General features: G+C 37.6%; 1 protein-coding gene across 1 annotated transcript; it reads left to right on the top strand.

Moving 5' to 3' along the window:
- On the top strand, positions 1-27,494 carry LOC145989136 (uncharacterized). Its single transcript, XM_083124429.1, has 3 exons — positions 1-191; positions 21,699-21,799; positions 26,803-27,494. The coding sequence occupies exons 2-3, from the start codon at positions 21,712-21,714 to the stop codon at positions 27,252-27,254; spliced, it is 540 nt and encodes a 179-aa protein (XP_082980555.1). The 5' UTR covers positions 1-191; positions 21,699-21,711; the 3' UTR covers positions 27,255-27,494.

The following is a 27,494-nucleotide window of genomic DNA, read 5'->3' as shown; positions in this document are numbered from 1 at the left end:
CTGGGAGAAAATAGGCGACGAACTGCGGAGTCTCTGATCAGAAGGTGCGTGCGCGAGTCGTAACGAGCCGCGGAGGAGAGGAAACGCATCTTTAATCTGCCGAACTTTCTCTGAAATTGAGTTAAAGACAGAACTACAGTTTTGACTTTTTGTCGGCGTAATCACACGCTCGGTTCTACGTTAGGTTGAAGGTAAGTCGAATGATTTAAAACTTTGAAAACTCCTTCCATCTCTCTCTCTCTCTCTCTCTCTCTCTCTCTCTCTCTCTCTCTCTCTCACACACACACACACACACACACACACACACACACACACACACACACACATACACATGGGCACATGTAAATACATATACACACTTAAATATCTACATATGCCTGCCTCAGAATCTTGGGCAAGGCAATGTAATTGTGTTTATCCCTTCATCTCTGTTATCGGTACAACATTCACGCTGGCTTTCGTGGTGCAGTAGTTAGAGTATTAGTAAATTTCGGAGAGACGTTTTGAATGTTCTCCTTTCTTTCTTCTCTTGGGCAGAAAATGTGGCGACAAATAACAAAATACAATACTTTGTAACATGCACGCTGTAATCAAAGGTTTCCATGTTCGTTTTAGGGTCAAGACCTATCTCGGTGGTACTGACCTTACTTTAAACTGTAGGTCTAATCCTAGTTAAGTTGTCTTCGTGTAAAACGAACTTTAAACACTTTAACATAGACAAACCTTTTCAATATTGCAACTAGACTAAACAGGTAGCAGTGAAAAATATTTATAACCATCTGTGAATGCATTTTTATTTCTCCACAAAAGTTTACTTGAATTTTTATTTCTGTACGTACATCATCATAGTGGAAAAGAAGGAAATGTTTTGTTGCTTCATTTATGAACAAATAGGTTTATTGTGGCTTGATCTACAATATGAAGTTGAATCTGAACTACTTAAAAGTGTCTTCCCTGGGAACTGAAACTGCGACCTGTTGATTTAAATTAGCATCGTTTCTACGATATTCTAAAACGACGTAATTATGGTTAAATAAGGTACAACTTGCAAACAGCCTAGAGGGTAACACTAACAGTGATGAATTAAATTATTTATGTCGATAAAGCTATATGTAATAGTTTAATGCTTTTGGGATTATGTCACAATCAGCCTATGTGCAGAACGTAGAACTTTAATACAGGCCAGGGTCTCTTCAATAGCGTAGTGTTTAAGGTGCTATTGGACATTTGACCTATCTCAGCAAGAACGTTTTCGATAATTTCTTTGTTTATGAAAAACTGCTACGATATTCTGGAAAGTTGCATGTGTAGTGAATTCCTTCTGGAGCATTCACGTGAATCTTCGTATGGTTTGCTTTCTCTGTTGTATAGATATGTGTGACAGTTTCGTTGCAACATAAGCAGTTCTTAGGAACGGGAGATATTTTCGAGAAAGAGAACAAAGGTCCTGTAGCACCTTAACCCCATGCAACTCCGGGAAGGGGAGGGGGGAGGGGTATTGCTTTCGATTTTTCGTGGAGAGGCATCACACCGGGTCGATCTCACTCCAGTCCCGATTATTCTGTATGCACGTAAAGTGCACTCAAAAACAAATTATGCAGAAGTTATCTTTAAGCACACAAGATTTGCAAACGAACTTCTTTTTTGCTGGAGAAAATTTGACGGAAACACATCTGCATCATTTACAGGGAAAGATGTAGAAACCGAAGGGGAGAGTAGATGGTGCAGCACTGTACGTACTGTGCACACTGTGTTCAGTGGTGTGTCCAGGAGTTTCGTAAGGGAGATGGGACCAAAGGGGAAGGGGGAATTATTTTTGTCATCTTTTCCTGCATCAGACATATTTTAAGGAAGAGATGAAGAAAAGTGTTTTATGTGATATCTTCAGTGAAGATATCACATAAAACACTTTTTGTCCCATGTATAATTCCTCAGATTAAAATTGGAGAAATGAACCCAGCCGGCAGCTTCAATATGTCAACATTGTTCAATAGATCTTTGCAAATGAAAAGTAAGAAGTTCTGCACTCAAGTTTATAGGAAGACAAGTAATCTGCAAATGGAGTTGCTTGAGAGCAAAGAAGCGAGAGTAGCTGTCGTTAGGACATTTTATATAAAAAAAAAGTTCGAAAGTTTTTCTGTGAAAGGTGTAAATGAATCGTTTCATTTGCTAAGTGATCTTCTAACCTCGGCATGTTTGTGATTCAAGTTAGGGAGAAACGTACTTCCTGTCATGCAACGACAACTGAAGTAACTTTTTGACACAATGGGAGTCTTATTTGGGGACCTAATTGCGAGTAACTCGATTTCGAGATCGATCATTTCTCTACGGAACTTAGAAATCTGCAATTTTCAAAATTATATTCTTAGAAAATAGACACGAATATATTATCACTGGTTTCCATTTACGGTGTGAATATAATGTATTGGTTATTATAAAAGCTTTATGAGTGACGCTTGAGGGGGAATAGGGGGCGACCGCCATACAATCAATAAGGGTTCCCTTAGGCGTACTCTGGCAAAAGAGTCCTTTAGTTAATAAGGTTTTTCTTTTCTGTTGAGCATCCGTCACATCGATTTTAAGGAAATCAAATGCGAAGTAACTCACCACGAGCGAAAGCTGAATTTAAGTGTGCCTAACCGAGCACGGCACTCGTAGTGGGTTTACTTCTCGTTCGATGTTCTTAAAATTACTTTCTCTGATGCTGGTCTGTGCTGCGCCGAGCCGTGCCGTGTCAACCTTCCTAACAGGTTTCATGCCTTATCGCCTGACTAGGCAAGACAGTCTCGGTTATAATTTTTTTGCCTCAAATTCGAACTCTTATACAGTATATATATGTAACTGCTCTTCCATTCTGCACTTCTCTGCTCACTTATTACCTGGCGACATTCCTAGCGGTGATGTAAAAGGAATAGCAAAAAAATATTATTTTTCTAATTAAGAGTAATTGCTAGAGCCGCTAATAGCCGAGCTTCGTGGTGCAGTAGTTAGCATGGCGCGCTACGATGACAGGGGTCTCAGGTTCAAATCCCGGGTAAGACATGGATTTGTATTTGTCCTTAATGAGAAAACTGACAATTGATTAAATGTGATAATTTTAAAAACGGAGAGAAAAAAGGAGAAAGATGGGTGGGGGTCTCTAAATAGATAAAAAGAGTGGTTAGTACATAGTGTGTTCTTTGTGAGTGCCCCTTCATCAATTTCATCATGTCATATAGTCATCTCATCACTCATCCTCATCTTCGCGGTTAGCCAAAAGTGGCAGAAAAGAGGGGTAAAATAAACTAAATCAATCATTCAATTGAGCAGCCTACATTTCAAATCTGTTTCGTCATTTCCGTCTGTTTAAATTTTAACAAGGGAAGAAAATTCCAGAAGATTTATGTCTAATGAATTTTATATAATTTGATGTTTATGTAAATTTTGTAATATTAACTGCAGTGCGTCATTTCACTAGTCGTTAATCTCGTCGCTGTAGTAGCCAGAGATAAAAGAAAACGAAAAAAGACAACACCATGTTATCGAAGGTAAAGCATACCGTTTCGTGAAAATTTCCATTTTAAGCCTTGGCTCGAACCCAGGAACTTCCGTGACGAGAGAAAACTTGCCTCGAGTTATGTAAAGTACTCACTAATATGGCCTCCCAAACTCATGATAAAATTTCATACAGAAACCTAAAATTGGCTACCATTTTCCAATAGCCGCAATACAGTCTGGATTTTAAGGGAAGTAGTTGCCTTAATAAGGTAGGCAAGTACAACATTTTGTAAATTCTGTTTTTTAAAATGTTCTTAAAATTTGACCTAAGTATACTGCGTGAATTACTTAATGTATCTTTTCTGCGAGTCCAATGGCCAGTTTATATCTCCTTCTATGTTAGTTAGTGCTATGATCATTAGATGTCGCAAGTGGATAAGAAATAAGATACTTCCAGTACGTACAGTCAGAAATAAGTTGTCACTGTTATTACGTATTGAAAAACATGTTGAAATTCATGTAATTCATATCCTATCCAGAAAACAACTTTGGATTGTGTTATGCTCTGGGTTTTTACCATTATCTTCTGTGTCTGCGCCTAAAGGAATATTAATTATAGGAATTTTAGGACGTGTTTTGATGATAAATAGTGAATTTTCTCGATTACATTATCAATATTTATTAAATGTAGGTCGGTCACGTTAAGCTTACCATATTGTTGCATGTGTATGAATGTTAGATATGAAAATTCTTACATCTGCATGTTTATTATCGTTAATTGATTTTATATGTGCTTAAAGTTTATACGTTGTTATATAACATAAAATGGGACTGCGTAAATCATTTTCAGTAATTTTACCCTTTTTCTCTTTACCTTGAATCATGTTTACACTACTTAAATCTATCGATTCCCAATTCTAGGTGTGTTATTATGTTATCAGTTAAATGCAAAACATAGTAATTAAGTATGAGAGAATGTGAACTGTCTCTATCTTTCATTTGTTTCATTTTCGTCATCATTAGTAGCTTTGAAAGTATGGTAGACTATATATCTTAAATAAATTAGTTCCATAAACTTTATGAAGTTGAGGTGTGCAAATAAACACATGAAAAGCAACTAAAATATTAACCTAATTGGGTAGATGCATCTTCCGAATGCTTTAATGTCCCGAACATTTCAATGCAACAGCGAAAAAATTATCACACTGAACACGTTTAATTTGCCGTCATGTTCACATCAGTTCTATTGTTCTGTATCATTCTAGCTATCAAGCCATAGATTCCTTTTATTTACGTGCTATCTTTCTCGTCCTTCACCACAAAGAAAGCACACATATTTCTTTCTTTACGTTATCTTTTTGTATGAGTCCAATATCTGTCAAGATCCCTGAAGCTATTGACGGTTGAAATCTTTCCCTGTAGCATTAAAAAAATTGATCGTGAAAAGATGATTCGTCAGAAAGAATCCACATCATTTGAACTGAGGTCAAAATAGAACGAATTTAATAAAATATTTTTCTTTCCTGAACCCTGAAAATGAAGAATCTATCATTCCAAAGAGGTTGGTTGAATTTTCTTTCTTGTCTAAAGCTTGAAAGAATATTTTCGTTAGATCGTTAGGTGCGGTTAAAAGGATGTACGGAAAGCATTTTCTGTAGATTCTCAATATATTACCGTGAGTGAGACTATAATTACTGTATCACACATAACTTAAAATCCAACGTCATAAACTATTATGGCAATGTAATATAGATTCTATTATTGAAGAGACACTACAAATGTTTTCTAGGACCTTCTATCCTCACATTAGCTATCCTACATGCAGCCTTCGGTATTCAGGGCCCCGGAAAATATGTTCCCTGCTCTCCATCCACTCTCGATTGTTCTTGATTCCAGTAGTGGAGTATTTATCAGTTGACTTGAACTGTAACACCAGCTTTGTACTTTTCCCTCGATATGCAGAAAATATTCGATCGTGCATGGTTGAACAGACATATGATCTGTAAGACGAGTTAAATGGTTCAGTGCCTATAAACGAATGATGCAATTGAGGCAAATAGTATGATAGATTCGCCCACATTTGCATAATTATCACACACTTTATATGTAGTAAACATTTTGTGCTGCTCTCTTCTATGGTAGAGGATAAACCGAGTACAGTGACTGCAATATATAATTCAATCCCCAGAGGGTAAGTGTGGGGGGGAAGGTGTGGGGGGTCCTCAGCCCAAGATGAAGTGATTTTTTTAAAAAAAAAATAGCACACATTTTCTCCACATATGGTTAAACTTGACAAGCGGCTAACAACTTGGATTGTTCTGCACATAGAAAAGCAGAAAATCAGTGAAATATATCACGATATTGTGTGAGTTATGTAGGTTTGCAGTTAATACCATGATATTATTGCACTTTCCCAGTGGTCGGAAGTAGCGCGCTACTTGTAGTGTCGCTACTGTAGTTAGCTACAAAATTTGTAGCGGTAGCTGTAGCGGCGCTACATTTTGGAAATTGTAGCTGTAGCGAAGCTACAAAATTCCTGTAGTTGTAGAGAAAGTTTCGCTACAGCTACATTTCTTCTCAGAATTTTGAGGAAAATTTGGATGTGGCAACAGCGTCAAAGAAAAATTCGACAAAACGCTTACTTTTGCAGGAGGTTCATAAAGATGGAAGTACGAATATCTAGATTATAAATATATTTATATCGCAGATTATAGATATCTGCGTAATTTATATCATTAGTATAGAATATATCTAATATTCAGATAACTAAACTGAACTGGCATATATGAATATATTCTGGCTAACAGCTACGTTTTTTGAGCTGCATCGCTATCTTGGGGAGAAACATGCCTCTCTTGCTGCACCCCTGGTGGAAAATGCCTCGTTTGCGGCAGCCCAGGAACAAATCCTGTGGATATCCCTGGTGTAAAAGACAGGTAAATGTACAAAAGCGAGCGATCAGTGGATGGACAATGACAAAGCAATAGTGCCAGCGTTGAATGGCTCAGTACGTTAACAGCATTAATCATTGTTAGTACATAGGATCTCACCAGCAAGAAATTATTGTTACAAGAATGATAGACATCCACTTTCTGGAATTACAATTATTTTCAATATAATATTTGTTCACAAATGTAAAAATTGCGATACGTTTAGAACACTCGGGTTTACACATAAGTTTCCTCAATATATTTTATGATATTGTAAAAAGTATGTACAAGTTATTGACTTTTCTGCAGAAACGATAATTTTCTTTAGTTAATATACAGTTTCCAAATGTATGTATTTCTTCTACTTTTACGTCGCTTTTCTGTAACTTTTACTAAACTAATGGTTTATATTGTTTTTCTGTTATCTAGTCACTTTCTGCAACTTCTGGCTAATTGTGGGAATGAGGAAGAATGATGAATGATGATAAGCAGTGTGGGGAATGGAGGAGCAGAAGGATCCATCCTCCCAACTAGGCGTCTTTGGTAGTTTTTGTTTTGAGTCCACTTTATGCACAGATAAGCTAATTGAGACCGGATCCGAATCACTAGTGCGTTGCCAGGTATCGAACCTGGGGCTCTTTGGTTACAAGGTGACAAACTTTCCACTGTGTCTTCAGGGAAGCATTCTCAACAGTATACTTACGTAAAGCATCACTCAACCTGTTGCTCATTTAGCTATACCAAAAAAGCATCCCCCATCTATCTGCAATGTTAGAGCAAACATCTAACGAATTACGGGAATTATGATAATAATTAACGATCTATTTTCCAGTAACTACAATTATCATACTAGGGGCTTCTTTTGAATATCCATGTGGTGGTTTCAAGTTTCTTTCTTATGCAGAAGTAGCGCAAAAGTAGCGAAGTAGCGAGTAGCGCACATGAGTAGCGTAGCGAGCTACTTTTTAGTAAATGTAGTTGTAGCTGTAGCGAAGCTACTTTTAAAATGTAGCGTTCTGATCACCGCACTTTCCTATTCGATATACTTAACGTGCAACTTAAACTTACGTGAGAAACAACTTGAATTATATTCCTTGCATCGTACGGGTTTAATCAGTGCAATTTTATAAATTCCCTACAAGGAGGGTGTGGAAGTTTGAACTTAACCATACTCAATACCATGACATTATTACAATAAAGAGTTTAACCCTCCCCCTTTCACCTTCTTCCAGGTACCTGGTATCCAACTTGGAAGGTGGCACACACATTTATTACGTTTTTAACATAGAAATATTTACAGGGAGGTAAGTGCAACAAATTCCATAGAGAGAAGGGAGAGGTTGGCCCAAGATGTATAATAGGATCAATTTTTCACCACTGTATAAATGATATTCGGCCTTCCCGATGACGCAGTGGTAACGTCAACATCTTGCAACCAAGTCGTCCCAGATTTGATGCCCGGTGGAGGCACGTAATATTTCGCATTCCACTTTAAACTGTAGGTCCAGTCCCGATTAGCCTTGCTGTGCATAAAGTGGACTTAAAACCAAGAAACTAAAATAATTGTGAGAAAATGATAAAGATCCGACAATCCTTCACCATTCTTGTACGTGCAATAGTTTTAAAAGATAAATCAGAATGGAATGTCTCTTCTCTACAGAATCTTTTATTTCTTGTTCTTTAAAAATAATTGGAATTCAATATAAAATACCCTTCTGTTTCAGCATGCATGTCCTGCCTTTTTTCTTTACAAACTCTCTTCAGTTGCTTTTTGGAAAACATTCGAGTCTCCCTGATATCTATACTCCACTGACCGAATCAACGAATATTGTTGTTATTCTCGTCGACTAGAAAATTGAAAACTTGAAGTTATGCATGAATTAATCAATCCAAATGTCAAAAAATTAAGAAATTGAAGGGCCCTGGCATTTTTCTCTAAACTACATGCATATTCCGCATAAACTTATCCGAGGTGAAAGTACACTTACAGCAACATTTTTTAAAAGAGATAAATCTGATTCGATAACAAAACCACCAGGATTAACGAAATAAAAAATATATAATGAATGTACAAGAAGATCCGTGAATGAGCAAGAAAATCATGAGTGGAATGCATGCCAGAAAAATTTACGAGTGAAAGAAAAATCAACAAGATTCTAACAAAAAAGAAGAAACTAACACGTACGTGATGAATGAAAACAGACATTCTTAGCATAAAGAATCCTTTCACTTTACCGCACTTTTACCATATCTCCATCTCCTCTGTACGTCTAGAATAACACGTTTTTTCGTTCTATTTATATCAAACGCATATACTCAGGTTTGTTTGTTAGTTTAAAAGATGAAATATACGAATCAGAAATTTAGTCCTGACAGAATTGAACAAGCACAAATTGGACAAATAGACTGCATCAGGAATTTTCAGATCACTTATAATAGAGAAAATTGCACTCAGAAATATATAGAGAATGAGAGACATAGAGACAGGGGGAGAGAAGTAAAGATAGGGAAAGATACCAAAGACAGAAGCAGAGTAGAGGGAGAGGAATAGAGAGAGAGAGAAAGAAAGGAAAGAAAAGAGTGAGATAGAATGATGTAAAGGAAGATAAAAAGAGGAAAATAAAGAAACGTTTATTCGACTTTTGTTAATTAGCATCGTTTTTCACCCACTTTCGGATAATCGAGACGATGAGTGATGATATGATAAAATTGATGAAAGGACACACATAGAACCACGCCAAGGCTGGGATTCGAACCCGGGACCTCTGGCGTGGTAGGACGCGCTCAATCACGGAGGTCGGCAAAAAAGAAAGACGAAGATAGAGAAGAGAAAGAGATAGAGGAACATAGGAGTAATGAGAAAGAGAAATAAATAAAAGAAGAGAGAGAGATAATGATGTAAAGTAAGAAAAACAGAGGAAGAAGGAAACATAGGAATAAAGAGAGAGAAAGAGAAAAAGAAAGGAAAGAAAAGAGATAGAGAAAATAATGTAAAGAAACAGAAAATCAGGGAAAGAAAGAAAGATAAGCGATAGAGAAACATGGAAATAAAGAGAGAGATATAAAGGAAGAGAAAGCTAGAGAGTAGTAGCCATTATCGTCCAACCAGAACTCACTTGAAAATATTTTGTTCACCCCTGAACTACAGCGCCTTGAATACGTAGTGTGGAAAACCCCACTGTTCTGGGCTCTCTGGCGGGTTCTACTCAGATATGATACCGCTGGAGGCGCTGGTGTCGGTCCCGCTGCATGGCATTCGTCTGCTTATAATGGAAGTAAATGGACTTTTCGCTGCAACGTCTGATTCCTTTACATGAAGCATTTCTATGAATGTGATAATTGCTATGATATTTGGTACAGTGGTTGCGAATATATTAATGAACATTCTAGACAGTCGAGCACGTCCTGTTCTCGTTAGTTTCATTAATAATACGGGAGAAAATATACGCGTGAAATGCTCTTTGTAACTAAATTTTTGCGTATGTATTAGGTTCACTATTATGATTATTATCATCATCATCATTTCTTTTAAAGATATACACACTGAAGCATTTGTATTTTTGATATTTACTGTCTATTTTCTTCCGCTTGAAACTAATCGCTGCGATGATGATAATGATGATTGCATGAAACGACAAGAGGAAACCCACAAAACTTCCTTAGTGCCATCGACATGAGTGTATGGAAACTTTCAGACCAATGGAACAAACGACACGGGATGTGACACATCCAGACTGTAAAACAGCATTCATTGCGCATGAAGGTCCAAACAGCAAACGACACGTCAGGGGCGATTCCTCCATGTAGGAAGTGAGGAACATCCTACAGTTCATTTATACTTATTTCCAGTTCTCTACTTTTTAGGAGTTTCATAATAATGCGCGTCATAAAATTATGAACGCAATGTACGTACAATTGACTAGGTTAGCTACTGTCAAGAGTTGACTGCTGTCGCTCGCTCCAGCCGCAGCCCAAAAACGATGGATACACATACACAGGCTTTGTTGCCCCACCTGAGGAACCTCACTTGAAGCACTGCAAACAGATGGGTGAGGAGTGGAAGGGACAGGGGGAGGTTGCGTTTTTAAAGACCCAGCGAGGAAGCACCAAGAGTTTCCTCAATCAGTGATGCTAACCCCAGCAAAATGGTACTAAACCTTGCACAGTTTGATCTTTATTGACACCTGGCACCCTGCTTTTGGCATATTGGTAAAATCTAGCACCATCGGCAAAGTAAGCATCTGGGAGAGGGGAATCTAATTGAAAGAAATATGTTTTCAGGAAATAAAAGGAAATTATGTCCACATCTTATTTCTACTTCACCAGCGGACATATTTCAAATAAAAGAATGGGTGCCTACACAACGACAAGCTTTTAACAACCATGTGACGATCCATCCTCTATCTTTTCTTTATCCTGCCCGATTTTGTTCGTGAGGAAAGTGTATGGCAGGAAATTGGTAGAAGGTTGGGGGAAAACAAACAATTTCCTGGAACTGTACACAATTTTGTGGGAAAATTAACAATATTACATAACTGTAGTGAATAATAAGTTATAGGGACGTGAAGTTTTCGTTTTAACAATAACACCGAAAAGTTGAGGAAATCAAAATGAAGTGTTAAAAATGTATTTGTATACGTTAAGGAGGAAAGTTTTCGGAGTTTCGGAATCGCGGAATAACGCGAACGGCGAATTATGCCATTTTTCAGAATAACACGGAATGTTGCACTTTAACGCGAAAAACGCCGCGAAATATGCAATGTAAACTGGGGATAACAATTCTTCTGTTCAAAAAGAACTACCTGAAGCACTATTAGATCTGTCATTTTTAGTCTAGCTGGTGATAGTTCGATTCAAAAGAGATTGTCACGCTTCATTTATTGCAGTTTGGTTCAGACATGACTGATAGTGTTTAACCTCGTCCAGAAATAGAATTCGCTGGGGATGTCCTCCAAGAAGGGATGTTTCATAGTTGTGTTGCAGGGGAGGGGTTAGGGGGCTGTATGTATGTGTGTGTGTGCACAAAACGGTATTTTGAGGTCGCAGATTTTTCGGCATTTTTAGGGAAATGTGTTGTATATGACTTTGTTCAAAAATTTGGATGATATAATTCAATAAACATTTCATATCTAGCGGCTGATGAGATTAAATAGTTTTCCAAATGGAAAAAAAATGGTCATTTCTCACAAAGGGAAGCCTTAAATATATATTTTCTTGTCTTTAAAACTAAAATTTGTCTCAATTTTCCAGAACTAAAGCAATGTGAAAATCTTAAGCATAGAAGGAATAGTAAAAATTCATGTAAAAATGACACCGATTTTAAATTAATAACACAGAAACCGCGAAAAATAACACCGAATTGCAGTAAAAAATAACTTCGAAATTTAGGGGAAAATAGAACGAAAACTTCACGTCTCTAAGAATTAACACATGTTCAAACTCACATAGTAGATGCATAATTTGACTTAAAACTACAGTTATCCGAAGAAATAATTAATAATAAATCCTAGCACAATTTAGAAGCATTTATAGCATAATTTCAGAGTTCGGGGAGCACTTTTTATTATCATCAATTCACACAACAACAGGGAGAGAGACAAAATCGAAATTCTTGCAAAGTCTAAAATATCGTCAATGTTATTTTCGTAGGTTTTTATAGATTTACATTAAAATATTTCATAGTTCCTTATCCTACCCTGTGCATAGCTCTGCAGCTAACATTCTAAATGCTATGGATAGTACAAGAGATACGTGTGACATTAATTGAACGCATTTTTCAAACCTTCCTCGGTTTACCATAACTTCTTCCGACACCCTAAAAAAGACACGAGTCTCCCACGGAGACACGTTCATATGTCGTATTCGCGTGCTACTTCTTACTTCGGTCGGAAAGCTCCTTAAAAGAAGGGTGTAGAGACCGAAGCGACGAGTCACAGGGGGAGTTCCCAACTAAGTGACAAGCGACATGGTGCCTTCAGGCTATTAGCGAGCGTTTGCTGCTGATTGTGCAAACAACAGATCTAGGCGACACGATAAGCTACACGTGTCGCTTTGTCGCTTGCGTGTCGCTCAAACTGGGTTATTTCCTCAATAGCTTGTATCGTGTTGCCGTGGTTTGTTGTTCGCGCATGCGCGATGCAATGATTGCCTTGCTTTAGGGAGATTGCGCACCAAAGCGACAAGCGGCACCCGACACTTATCGCTTGATTTCACCAACCGAACACTGGCCTATGCTGCCCGGCATGCCGCTACGATGTGAAATGTTGCTCTTGATTGGCTCGTTTCCAAGTGACATGTGTCGCGTGTCGCTTCGGTATGAAAGTTGCCTTGGACAGAAGGACCCGTGTCGCTTTGGTGTGAAATCCCAGTATCGCTTGTCGCGTGTTGCTTTGGTCTAAAATCTCCTTGAGGAAACGGTGCAGTCAGATCTTGTGTTCCTACGGTTCGAAAGGCTGCATTAATTGCGGACTGCTCGCTTCCAAGCGACACTTGTGGTTTGTCGCCTCGGTATGAAATATCTCTCAGGATACTATTTATATTCTAAGAACATAGAAAAATAAACTCTAGTACACAATCCAACACCTGACGTCCGGAATTACATTGCGATGTTTCTTCTTGTGTTACGCATGCTATTTATTTATTAATTTTATTTTACTTTTCTTTCCAAATTAATGCCATTTCGTGAATGCAAGTCACTCCACAAATATAACTGTTTCCATCAATTCACGTACCGCATTTCAAGACAAACAAATCTACACAATATATTCCAAAAAACTAACTAAGCCGCATTACTTTCATAAGAAAATTAGCAGCGTTACTGATCGCACTGCCATCTATGTTGTCATCCGTCTCGGGAACCAGTTTCTTGGGTCGTTTTCGACACTACGTGTTCAAGGCTCTGTACCTGAACCAACCCTAAACAAAAATTTCTGGCGACGCCAATCGTTTTAATAAGGCATGTTGAACAGAATATACAGTATGTACCAATTAGAAAGGGTCGTTGTCTAGAATGTAATATGGAATTGAAATAAATGCAAACAGATGTGATATTGTTCGACATCAAATACAGAGGATCAGAAAGTCGAGGAGGAGCGTAAATTGGAGGGCTTGAGTATGTGAAGCTGGCTAAGATTCGCCAAGTGCTGGGGTGTCACCGGAAAGAAAGGAAGATATTTGCATCTTTGCACAGGAATTAAGTGGTACGTCACTGTCACAACAAATTGTCCCTTTACCATCTCTAGATATATCATCGAACTTTATCTTTCCCATCACGTTCCAGAAATAACTTAAACAGATCAGTTAGGAATGTTAGGAGAGAAGATAAATTGCGTCTTCGGCTTCCTTTTTAACATTCTGCTCGCTTCCTTTATGCGACCTCTTAGAATGATGTGAAAGAAAACAGGATCGTGTTTCAGGGTTGAGAAAATTGTGTGGAGCGTTGTTCACAGACCGACATTAGTGCTGCATATCGATATTGCGTAGGTGGCCGGAAATCAATATTGAGTAGGAAGCATAGTTTTTCTTTTCTTTCTTGTCTTCTTTTCTTACATTGGGCCTATATATATAGTTCCCGGAAGCATCAATTCCCCCTGTATGTTTTTACAGGACCAGTGTTTGGTTAAATTGAAGACCTCTACCACTGGATTGTGGATATTTTTTTTTACAAAAGTAGTCTATTTTTTTTAGTTTTTGTTCCTCCCTCCCCCTCCTCCCCCTCTCTCTCTCTCAACACACACACACACACACACACACACACACACACACGTACGCTCTGCTCACTGCAATATGCGAAGGCATTTAGAAAATAGTGGTGGTAGGCGGCCTCATATTCACGATGTCGGCCATTTATGGAGATGATGTGATCAGCACCATTCTCCAGTCACCTTTACCCCCTCCTACCAGGGTTGGCCTCATTAGATATTGGGTGAACCCTATAGAGCCGCTTCAAGCATGGACATTGCTGGAAAAATTCCCACGTGAATTCTCTCATCCCAGGGATCGAACCCGGCTCTGCAGTGTGGCAGTAGACATCTTAACGACTGGACCATCGCGTCTCTCCCCTCCTCTCTCTCTCTCTCTCTCTCTCTCTGTGCGTGTGTGTGTGTGTGTATGCGTGTAATATGTATAGAGCTATGTGTCAATTATTCTCCTCTCTATCACTGTTTTTTATCTTCACCCTCCCTGCCTCTGTACTTTTGTGTTTTTTCTCCCTCTATTTCTTCTGTATATATATATATATATATATATATATATATGTGTGTGTGTGTGTGTGTGTGTGTGTGTGTGTGTGTGTGGGTGTGTGTGGGTGTGTGTGTGTGTGTGTGTGTGTGTGTGTGTGTGTGTGTGTGTGTGTGTGTGTGTGTGTGTGTGTGTGTGCATATACATATATCCATCTATCTGTCTATCTACAGTTTTAAGTCCATGTTTCTTATCACTGTATTTCTTTCCTATATCTGTCTTGCAATTTTCTGAATGGTAGTGACAATGGTTCTACATTAGAATGCAATGTTAATTGGGCACATGCCACAACGACGAATGGCGAGGATTTATCTACAACTTTACATTGTAAACTTACCTCGGAGGTGTTCATAAGATTTTAAAAAATGAGCAGGAAAGTTTCGAAAATAATCAAATTCTACAACCCAATTTTGATTCTAATTGTACAATATTATCAACTCTCGTCCTAGGGGACTAAAAGAGACGTTTCAAATGCCATAATCCACGCTTCTGGATTCGCCAAGAGATCCCATTGCCCCCTTTGAAAAAAGGGGGTATTTCCTTCTGGCGATGCTTTTGAAACGCCACCATCTCCCCAGAGCGTTCGAATGCGTCGCACTTCGTTTACTAACTTCAATAAAAGAAAAACCCTCCAAGTCTCGGTCCGAATTCGGAGAAGCAATAGTTAATTTTTCGCTTCGGTGCCCGGAAGTAGGAAATCCCATAATGGCAAAGAAAAGCAGCTCTTGGTCACAGTTCATAGCCGAGTCGCGGCACGAGCGAAATAAAAGTACACATCACACGCCCACGTGGACGATATCCGTTGACAGAATAAGGAAAAAACGATAAAAGTGAAGACTCTCGCATTATATGAAAGGCGCAATAACGCGTAGATGAGAAAACGTTTCTAATGGAGTGTTTATTGCACCAGACGACCATGGTAAAATGTCCGTATACACGAACCTCACCTTCTCATCTCGTGCAAGGGGAAAAGAACAACTCTATGAAACTTGTTATTCTCATCCAGTGGAGAAAATAAAATTAAAAAATGGTTTATCGCCGAATAACAGATGGCTATCTAAACTTAAATGTAAACCAAAGTTGAATTAATTTTTATGATGCTTCTAACACGTTCCAAGCGTTAGAACACAAAATAATTCGTCTACATAACTAATTACGTATTAAATATAAGCATGTATAGAGTATGTGGTTCATGATGTACATTAAACGCCTTATTTAATGTGAATGCTCTAACATTGGCGCAGTGCTCCAAATAGAAATTCCTAGGTAGGGTAGGGTGATGCTTGTTCCAGTTTGAGGATAAATGGGAAGGGGGTCGGTTGCTTGTATGGTTGAATATGGAAACAACGACTGGTTGATATTGCCGGCCCCCCTGTGGCGGAGTGGTTAGCACATCGCGCTACGACACCAGGGGTCCCAGGTTCGAACCCAGCCTAGGCATGGACGTTTGTGAGTGTCCATTCATCAATTTCATCATATCATCACTCATCCACATCAGCCAAAAGTGGCACAAAAAGCGAAGTAAAATAAAGCAAATCAATCAAACGGACTGGCTGATATTGGTAATACCTCCGCGTTCTCCCACTTCGAGGACTGCATTTTCTTTATAATTATACCACCATATTAATAATACTTATTACTCTAACTAACTGTAATGCCCGTCTAGAATTGCTATATTTTTCTTTATTAACACGTGCTGAACGGAATAAAAACCAGCTTTTATTCACTGACCACAATAATAAAGATGAGAGAAAAAATGAAAATGCAATTTTGCTCGATACAAGTTACCTACGCATTTATGAACATACAAGATCAGTTTCTTTCATGACTGGTCGGATATAGTTTTTACACTCTGCAGTCCTTTCTTTTCCCATTATTATTTTCCAATAACACTGTACTTTGATACTAGGAACATCCCTCCCTCCGAAAACTGCTTCAGATTTCCAAACGCAGCATTATTTCAAATCAATTCTGGTTTAAAACACACATTAATTATATTGTGCTGGCATCACATTTAATATGGGTCACAAGCTGCTTTTGGTTTGGCTAATTAAAGCCGAGGTTCACACTATCGGGGAAAAGCTATTGATCGACCAATGAGAGATTTTTATCGTAAACATATTAAATAATTCCAGGATATAGACAACGGTGAGATGTAATAAAGAGGTCCCTGGGTTCGATACCCGAAGAAGGTACGTTATGGTTCGGATCCATCTTTAAACTGTAGGTCCGGATTGATAAGCCTAACTTTGAATAAAGTGGACTTAAAACAAAAAAATATAAAATCTCATAAACTATGGACAGGAGACTGAAAAATGAGAACCCACAATAAACTTCACGAAAGTTGATTGATTGATTGATTTGGTTCATTTTACTTCTCTTTAGCCACTTTTGGCTAATCGAGATTTGTTTAAGTTCTTAAAATTCTGCAGAATATGGAACCTTCGCAACAAAGGAGAAATTGAGATTTCATTCTCCATCTTGAAGCCTTTTAAGAAACAAAACAAATTATTAATTTATACAAAATCGGAAATTACGTTACATCTAGAATAAATATACAAATACGTCGTCTGTAATAAAATCGCATGATATAATGTAACTCGGGGGTTCCAAAACCTTTTCGTTTCACGGCGCCCTTAGTGTTACAAGATTTTTCCGCGGCAGCAAAGTCAGAATATAGGCCTATCTAACACTTGCAACACTCTATTAGCGTGGTTAGGTTGCTCGCCTTAAGTTAAAAATAATAAACATATATTTTATATTTCGAAACATTTTATATGTAAAAGGTAATAATCTAAATAAGCACATATTTGGAATTGAATGTCAGTGAAAATATTAGAACATTTGTTGCCCCCTGTAAGTCACCTACGGCGCCCCATGGCGCCGCAGCGCACACTTTGGGAATTAACTACTGATGTAACTGAAATGTGAAAGAAAAAAAGGCCAAAGATTTGTTGCACTCGGTATTCATTTCCTGGATTGGGCCGGGGGAGACTTTTCACGTTAATGCTCTTAATACATGTGTAAATTTGCGCATCCGCTCTTGCATGTTCCGTTTTCAAGGTTGAAAAAATCCATTTCCAACCTCAAATGTCAACATTCTGGATGTCAGTGCGTTCAACATTTACTCCCACGTGCAGGGAAATAGAAATTTAGTGAGGTTCTGTGAGAGCGGGTGGCAGGCACATTTGCGAGTTTTATTAATTAGCAAAGTGTCAACACGAAATTGTAATCTTTCAGATCATGACAGCTTGTTAATTTAAAAAGGGAGTCTAATCTACGCACATACGTGAATGTGCGTTTTCACACAGATCAGTAAATATTTCAAATATATTAGAGACGCAACGGTATGGTTTTCAAGACTAGCATCAAACTTAGAAACCATCTTTAAATTTGAAAGGATAAATTATCTTGTTACTCTCTTACTGAATGGATTATTTGTGCGTATCATCGTCTGGCTTGACTTGACGCACTGACTACACGTCGTTCAAAGGGCTTGTACCTCAAATGGATGTTACACCACGGAGTTTACTTTAATAATTGCTTAGTTCACGAACTAATGCTATTTGATATATTGTGGTTTTGGAATTTCTTTAAAAATATATCCTCCACACTAAAGTTTGAGTATAGTTTTATGTTCATTTTTATGCACAGATAGGCTAATTGGGACTGGGCCTACAGTTTAAGGTGGAATCCAAACCACTATATGCCTCCACCGGGTCCTCCACACTAAAGATCTTATGTTAACCCATAATACGGAATAGCGATCCTCGACTACACTACGTCACCGAGGTCAAGAACCAGTTCCCCTCTGATCCAGTGTTGCTTATTGGCTTCAGATGTGATGATCTCATATGTGACCATGCTATTTTGTACTTACTGGAAACAAGACCAAGATTCGGTAGTCTATACTGATCCACTGTGCTCCCCCACAAAGTTCTTAATCAAATCAAATTCACAGGAGACAGAGGAAATAGGAATGAAACTGAACTTTAAATAACAATTTAACGGCAGTTGCTTAATTGGAGTATATATTAAGAAAGTTACAATTGGAATATCTGGTATATCTCCGCTAGTGTGGTAACACTGTCGCCTGGTATTCAATCGGAGACAGGTTCGATCACCGGTAGAGGATCACCCCACAGTGGTTCACATCCCACTTTAAACCTTAGGTCCAGTCCCGATTAGCTTATCTGAGAAAAAAGTGAACATAAAACAAACTTTTGTAACTTGCCTTTAAAAATTAAACAAGAACAATATTTCATACTGAAGAATCTAAAGTAAGTCCGGCGTTTCTAAAATGTTCAACTTCCAGATGATCGTTAAAATCTTTTAAATATATTCTTCATATATTTATAATGTTTGCGAAGAGGCCTTTTCTATTGGCATGTGGTTCATAATCAGTTTAGCAGTAAATATGAACATATTAATTATTTGTATCAAATACGGATGTTTATGAGGATTCATGCTGAGAGCATCAAAATTTGGAATAACAATTCTAAAGCCTTCTTCCAGATTCACATTCTGGCATGAAGGTCAAATTTTGCAGCTGACAAAGTGTAACCCATTGTGTCTTCTGATTAGAATAAGCTTTCAATTTTCCACTTTCACGTCGCCTTTATTAAATCATCTAGTAACGGAAACAACAGAATTAAAGTTTATTGACTTCTTGAAAATTCCATCACCGTCATAAAATCTATTATTTCAATTATTATGTTAAATACTCCCTCTGTCCCATAATTATTGTCCGGTACATTTTTGTTTGTTGTGTCATAATAATTGTCCGATATTCAAACTGTGACATTGGTGTATACAGAAGAACATGAAACACGGGAATGAGTCATACAACTTTATTACTCAAGGATCAATACAAATTGTGCTTTGCATCTGCCTCTTCGTCTGTCATTCCTGTACTACCATTTTGGCATGCCGGACTATAATTATGGGATAGAGGGAGTAGTTAGTTGTTTCACAAGCAAGGACTTTCTGCACGCTGTATGCACATTGTACGATATAATGAAATTTTGAACATAAACAGACACATTTAGCAAGTTACATCTAGAAAACAAAAGGGAAGCTGATGAATGTGCTTTCTATGTGAAGCAAGTACTTCCATTTTGACTGTGGACTGTGGAACACGCTTCAGTTCCTTTCACAGATGTCAGTGCTGCAGAAGCTTGAAAACCAATGCAGAAACCTCAGCATTCCGTGCCTGGACTTCATCTTCTTTTGAACCGAGAGAAGAAACGTCTCTTCTGCTGAATAAATGACAACAAACGAATCTCGGCCCCATTAGCTTTCCAAAGGCACTTCGGCTCAGAGGCAGATAATGCTATTCGGCCCGTCCACTTTTCATTCTTCGACAAGAGCTTGTGTCCACGATAGAGCGCCCACGAAATGGATGCAGTGGCCATTAAAATGCGGGTCCCTTGCACACATCGCGGTTCTCTCCCTTCTTCGGCCGATTTCACAAGCATTTCGGCGAAAAGAGTCCCTTTGACAAATCGCCTACACCATGGGCGATTTCCCAATGCTGAAGCGCAAGAGAAAAAAGTGCTTGTAAAGCAGAGGAATGTAAACAGAGAGATAAAAGAAGGCATTGTTTCCATAAGGGTCAATATCAAGCTTTTTCTAGGAGAAAAAGTCAAACGTAAGTTGAAGTCGCAGTTAACGCGATGATGTTGCTGATCACGATATTAACAACAATAGTAATGAATAAGTTAGAAACTAAGGAACACAAATATACTTGAAATTGACATTGGGTACGTAAAATGAATTTGTTTTTCATAGACTTAATACAACCTTTGTCATAAAAGTTCTAGGACTGGCACTGTAAGAAATAAAATATTCAACTAAGTAACTCATGGTCCTTTTACCTTCTGGGTAAAGTAGTCCCTTCTGCAATTGATACACTGCTGCCAACGTTTCTGGAAGTTTTGGAAGCAACCATGAAAGGTTTATACTGGTGTGCTTTTGGGCCCATCCGTCGAGGCCTACTGGATAACTGGAATGTCCTTATGCCGCCTTCATTTCACCGTTTCGTTCAGTCCAAGAAACAAGAAGAAATCGCAGGTGACATATGAAGAAAATATGGAGTGGAATGGCCGTCATTTGGTGTTTAGCAAGAAATTCCTTGACCGTCAGAGTAGAGAGAGGGAGGGAGGGAGGGAGAGAGAGAGAGAGAGAGAGAGAGAGAGAGAGTATGGGTGCGTGTTTGTGTGTGTGTGTGTGTGTGTGTGTGTGTGTGTGTGTGTAATCTTGCATTTGTTATGCAATAAGAACCATTGTACAGATAGCTAGAAGCCAGGTTGGCGGATGTGCCATCTAAACACATGGCTTCCTGAGAAGGACTGATCACCGTGGAACTGCTGGAGAAGGTTTCATGCTTCAGTGGTTGTTTCCTATAACTTAACACAAAACTTAATGTTTACTAGTTGTTAAATTTATACGTGTATCTTTGCGACGACCTACGACAAATGCATCCGCCGCTGAGACAAACAGCATGTTGCTATGTGCCACTTTGCTACCGAGCACAATTTTGGGGGACAGTTTCAATGGCCATGTATTTGTTGCAGAGCACATAACCCATAGCTTATGAGAATCTACCGGAATCTTCGTTTATCTGTGCCAAAACACTGCAAGTATTTTCTGTGTCATTGTCCGCATAGTGTGAGCTTGTTCATTTGTTGTTTCATCTATAGGTACTTGTACTTTGAAAGAAAGTGCACAGCACACATATTATAGCCATTTATATGAATCGGTAATAATAGACGAGACTTTATACAATTTAGAGTAAATTTTTAAACATGTGAAACGTATCATAACGTCTTACTTAACTGTTTCAATTTTGCAACATATTTTGAACATACGTATACCCAGCACATATAAAATATTTTCAACATTTCAGCATCTTATTAGGTGCACTAAAACATATTTCTTACAACGTTCTGATATCCATGTATCTTATGCCATATGAAAAAAGTATGTTCTCTCCATATAATTCTAATAACCTTGATTCTCTCTAAAGGTAATCAACTTTCATTTGTTTTTCAGGCCCAGCTACAGGATGCGACTGCAGGGAGCCTCCTTTTGGAACTACCTCGCTGTAGTTGCAGGGGCACAGGCTGTGATTTCAACGGCAGGAAGCACAGCAGGTGATTACAATTGAATAATTAACATATTGCTAAATTCAAACCATGCAAAGTTCCTGAATATTCGGGTCTTTATAGTCAGCCATCAAAAAATTTCAATTTTCCATCGTGACTGAAAGTTTATTTTCTCTTAATCCGAATTTGACAAACACCCTGTCTCCAAAGTCATCGTTTATTTCAATACAAACATATGCATCATTATTTTTTCGTGGATACGAGAATAACACCTTTCTTGACCCCCGATTAAACTTCCATTCGACTTCGGATCCATCAAATCCAAGCGTTACGAATGTAACGCTAATATCCCAATTAAGCTAAGTAATCGCATCAGGGCAACAGCAGACCTCATCAGTCTAAATTTCGCACCACCACTCAATGATGGAGTATGTTTTGACATGGGCGGAGGTCATGTAGAGACATTAGAAATTTTACTTACATTAGATTGCAAGAGACACCTTTATCTTCATGTGAATGTAGTATATATATATATATATATCGAATTACACAATAAATTATTTTTTCGATTATGACCTTTCTAAATTGAATTAGGTGTCACCTTTAGGAACACCCAAGCACGAGATATTTTAATAGTCAATAGGCGTTTATACGTCGTCTCCTGAAAATATGACCAATAGATAATTTGTATATGTATTGATTATTAACGTAGCCTAATACATGTATCTATATGTTTAAAAAACAATTTTATTAATGTACTTCACAAAACAAAACAAAACAAAATAATTTTCCTATCACTTCTCAAGAAATTAGGTGTTGATTTATTTGATTCTATTTTGTTTTCCAAACTGCAAAATAACACATATGATTTGGTGATATTTTCTTCATTACACAACATAATTGTGAAACAAGTAATGGTAATAATGCTATAACCTTACAAAAATCAGCAAATCATAGCATAGCCTACATTTGCGCAATAGCTATAGTATTGTTTAATGAGAGACATGGGGATAATTTGGTTATAATTGTTCGATATAGTGTAACTTTTATGATGACCCTCATCATTATATTAGAGTGGTTTTAATGAGAATTTCAATTGTTACTGTTGACTAAAGTTGCATATTTCGAGTTCATTCTATTTTCGGACCGTGAATAACTTTTTTGTTGGATAGCATTTGCTTTCAATGCCTGGTGATGACACAAATGTACTGAATGGGTTCCTTTCCACGACATTTTAAAGTTAATTAAATTATCTTCTGAACAGTGAGTAGGTTGAACAGACACAATTAGATTCTTCAAAGAATGTGTGCTAGAATATTGTTAACTTTACAAACTGATATACTTCGTGAACACGTTCGTCTTTGCAAATAAGATCTTCAGAATAAACAATGTCTGAAATCTTCCTTAAAGTAAGTGTACATTAGTGAAAATCGAAGGATGTGCTCTACTTCGAAATCGATCAAAAGCTGAATAATTTCTCACTAACTAGACATATTGTTATCGTGTAGACAGTCAACTGTTCCGAGGTGTAGATTGATATTCATTCTGGTGACATTGTGCCTGCAGCTGCTGTATCCCTGCATCCCAACAGCAAATGAAAATTTAATTACCACAAAAAACGTGACGTAAAGCGTGACGCTTGCTCTCCTTTTTAATACTGCATGGTCTGATTGAATGATACCAACGACAATGACCGGACGGAAAACCTGTATTTTTTGCCTTGGTGTGGAAAGGAAAAATACTGCAGTGCATTTACCTGTTAAGGAAAACAGCACATTTGAGAGGCAACAAATCACATTCACGAAAGTAAAATTGCCAGTGGCAAGAACTTGTAAAAGAAAATAATAATAATAATAAACTTATCCAATTTTACTTATGAACTAAGACTACTAAGGATCCCGGGTTCGAATTTCGTCCTGAGCATGGGTGTTCTTTGTGAGTGTCCCGTCATCAATATTTTTATCACAGCATGACTCATCCTCATCTTGACGAATAGTCAAAAGTGACAGAAGAGCGAAGGAAAATAAACCAAATCAATCAGTTAATGAACTAAGAATACAAGAAAAGTATTCTGTATTGTTAGTTTGATATTTTGTTAAATCAGCATATTGATATTCGTTTGTATAACGGGAAAATGTCCAATTCATTATAAGTACTTACAGTGGCGTACATTTAGAATGGGTTTTAGCTCTTAAGATCCTGAAATGTACTTGAATAGAAAAATATAGTTATTATAACTTGTTGATTTAAACTTTATATAGTGCACCTATTAAAAAATGTAGAAATGAAATCGTTTGTACTCCATTAATTACTTTAACAATGCTACGAATAGGCCTGAACATTTTCCTTAACCAAAGATAACCCAAATAACCCAGTGTTTCCAAAAGCATTTGCAAGTAAGCAGCTTACTTAATTATTTTCAGTGACTGAAGTTCCGCTCCAGGTCATGTTAAATATCACTATTCTTACGTCAGCAGCAAATTCAGTCGCTCGACGATCGAAATGTATGTTTTGTGTACAAGTATGGCACGGTCTATACACAGGCTTTTGAAGGAAATTTCTAGGACAAGAAATGGACCATTTGAAGTCAATGAGGAGTTCATGAGAATCGTTTTACATTCACTAGTGCACATAGGCGCCGATTTGTGGGGCGGGGAGGGGGGGTAAGGCACTTTGTGCCCCCTACGACTCACGCAGAAGAACACATTTTACATATATTTACACATATAAAGTATTGTTTATGCCAACCTTGTCCCCCAAAAAATGTGCCTTGCCCACCAAAATTTATCTTAAGTTGGCGCCTCTACCACTGCACTCTCTTTAATTGTGCCAACGAATATCATTGTTACATAATCCTAATATATAATATTTCACTCGACAGATACATTTCATGCTATTACATTTTATTTTAGCTGTTCAATATCTAGTAGTCTATTTTGGTTAACATAACTAACTAACTAACTAACTCTCTAGCCTTCTTAAACCCGAATGTTCATGGCTGCAGCAACACAGGCCTTCCATCTGTTCCTATCTTGAGCAAGATCTATATACTCTTTTCCATCCCTACCGATTTCCTTTAGGTCCATCTCAACGTCTTTGCCTTCCTACAGGTCTCTTACCATCAGGTTTCCCAACAAGAATCCTGTAAACTCTTCTTTCTTCTCCCATTCGTGCCACATGGCCTGCCCACCTAAGTCTTCTTGATTTAATTATTCTAGTAATATCTGGACATGAATGCAAATTATGTACTTAGTTCTAAATTATGTAACCTTCTCCACTCACCTGTCTCCTCATCCCTTTTAGGTCCAAAGATTTTCCTAAGGATCTTATTTTCAAATACTCTCAATTTATGTTCCTCTTTCAATGTAAGGGACCAAGTTTCACACCCATATAATACTACAGGCAAAATTACTGTTTTGTATATTTTAACTTTTAGTTTCTTAGATATTAAACGAGAAGACAAAAGTTTATGAAGAGAGAAGTAACATGCATTTCCTGAATTAAGCCTACTTTTTATTTCCTCTTTAATATAATTTTCATTTGTTAATATTACTCCTAATATTTGAATTTTGGTTAACTTGATATTACTAAATATCTTATAGGGCCACCGTAATGTGGTAGCCGAGCAAATAAGGTTTTCTCCAATTTTTCCATTATTTTTCATGTCAGTTATCCTTTCTATTTATTCAAATTCCGCATCACCGCTATCTTTGAATTGCTATGCCAACACGTTTCACGATATGAAACTTCATAAGCCACCTTTAGATGTTAGTGGTTGAGACAATATTGTTTAAAATGTGCAAATCTCAAATGCGTATAATTGTCAGTAGGTCTATAGGCTTCCCGACATCAGTATGTCTATTTTGTGATTATAAACACATAAACCTACTCAAATGGTGATGTTAGATGAAGAGTGGAAATATTTAATCATTCTTACTTCTCAATATAGTTTCTATGAGAAAAATTTAAGTTCTCCAGAGCAATCGTTATTAGCTATTATTTGTTGAAAAATTACTTCAATATTTTCAGAAGAGGAAATATAAAGTATCGTTAAAAATATCGTATGTAAAGATACATAAGCTTAAAAATAAGTTGCAATGTTTTGGAATAGCTCTTACAATTAACTATTACTTCAGCCTTAAGCGAGATTCATGGGTGATCATTGTTCGTAATGTGAGTTTTGTTTCAAGTCGTGAAACAAAACGATCACAAATCAGAGAATGGCACCACAAATACAAAATCATTCCGTGCAAGCGCACAGAATGTAAGGAGTATGTGAGTATCTGCAATGTAGGCTGATAATTATATAATTGTCCAGCTGGAGGCCTGTAAACCCAAGTAGTTTTTACACTGTCTGATATTTATTTTCACAATATTTGTCTATCTTTACATTCGTGGTATCATATCTTGTGTAAATTGTAAGAATTAAGTTATGTTCATGGATCACAGCCCTGCATTTTTGGGGGAAAAAATCGGATGATTTCAAATCAATAGGTGATTCTGGAAGTATTTTGAATCCTGATCACGGAAATCACATCCATATTTTCCCATCAAGTCAGGATTTTTCATAATTTCACAATCAAAATTATCATATTTGCCATTACATTACATCTATTACCTAACGCATCAAAATAAATTTATGCAAGGGAAATTTAGGTTGTTTCCAAATCAATAAGTGATTCTGAAAATATTTTGATAGCTGATCATGCACGCACATGATATCCATTTTCCCCATCACGTCAAGATTTTTCACAATTTCACAATCAAAATTCTCATATTCGCCATTCCGCAATAAAATAAATACGTAAGCAAGAAAGAGGATTGAAATGTTGCGATGTAAAATAAATTGGTAAAGAAAGGCAACATTTCGTGCTCTATTATTCGTGTTATAATTTAGAAGGTAGTTCCGATGGATTTGAGAACCCGTCCACCAAAAAATAAACTTATTTACACGCCCTTATGTTCACAGATCCTACTGTTCCTTAGTGTTGCGAGTAAGAGTTTGTTTGTGATGTAGGTTCCCCATCTAAGAGGTTATTGTATCTTTCCAGATATCCAAGGCCAGTCTAACGAGATGTCCCCAATCGGTGTAGAGTCACTATCCATGAGCCCCCAGAGTATGAAGGGCTTGGATGACCTTTCATCTTATTTGACCCAGTTGCTAAAGGAACCTTGGAATGACAACGACAATCCGTTGGTTTATGTAGAGAGTCCTTCTGAAATCGAAAGCGGAGAGGACGACGATCTAACAGTACGTACCAGTCCATGGAAGAGGTCACGGTACAATAGGCGATACTACAACTGGAAACGGCAAAACCGCTCCCGCAACTACGACACCTACCAGTACATGTGCACTCCGTCTAGAAGAGAAGTCTTCCAGCTCCTGGTGGCACTGCACGAAGCAAGATCTGGCAACCTTGGCCGCACCATCAACTTTTGCAATAGGAAGCGACCTGCCGGCGCCATTTTGACCAACATACGGTTCCTAGGCCGACGGAAATGAACTACTGGAATACTCAGTATGTTTTATGTCTCTTGGTTAATAAACTCATTTCCCTGCATTAAGAGTTAAATATCCCAAAACCCGTTTCTTTGAAATAATAAATTGTGTGTTCTTGTGTTGCTTCGAAGCTATTGCTAATTTCAGCATGCCTCTGTGATTCTCCTGGCCTACCAATACTATTGATATTTTGTGTTACTAAGTACAAAAATTGTTAATAATATTAATGTTAAAGAATAAATG

The sequence above is a fragment of the Lepisma saccharinum genome, chromosome 1 (assembly GCF_977018435.1).
Source record: "Lepisma saccharinum chromosome 1, izLepSacc3.1, whole genome shotgun sequence".
NCBI classification, from domain to species: Eukaryota; Metazoa; Arthropoda; class Insecta; order Zygentoma; family Lepismatidae; genus Lepisma; species Lepisma saccharinum.
Note: the sequence above shows the minus strand (reverse complement) of the source record. Positions and strands in the feature narration are given on the sequence as shown.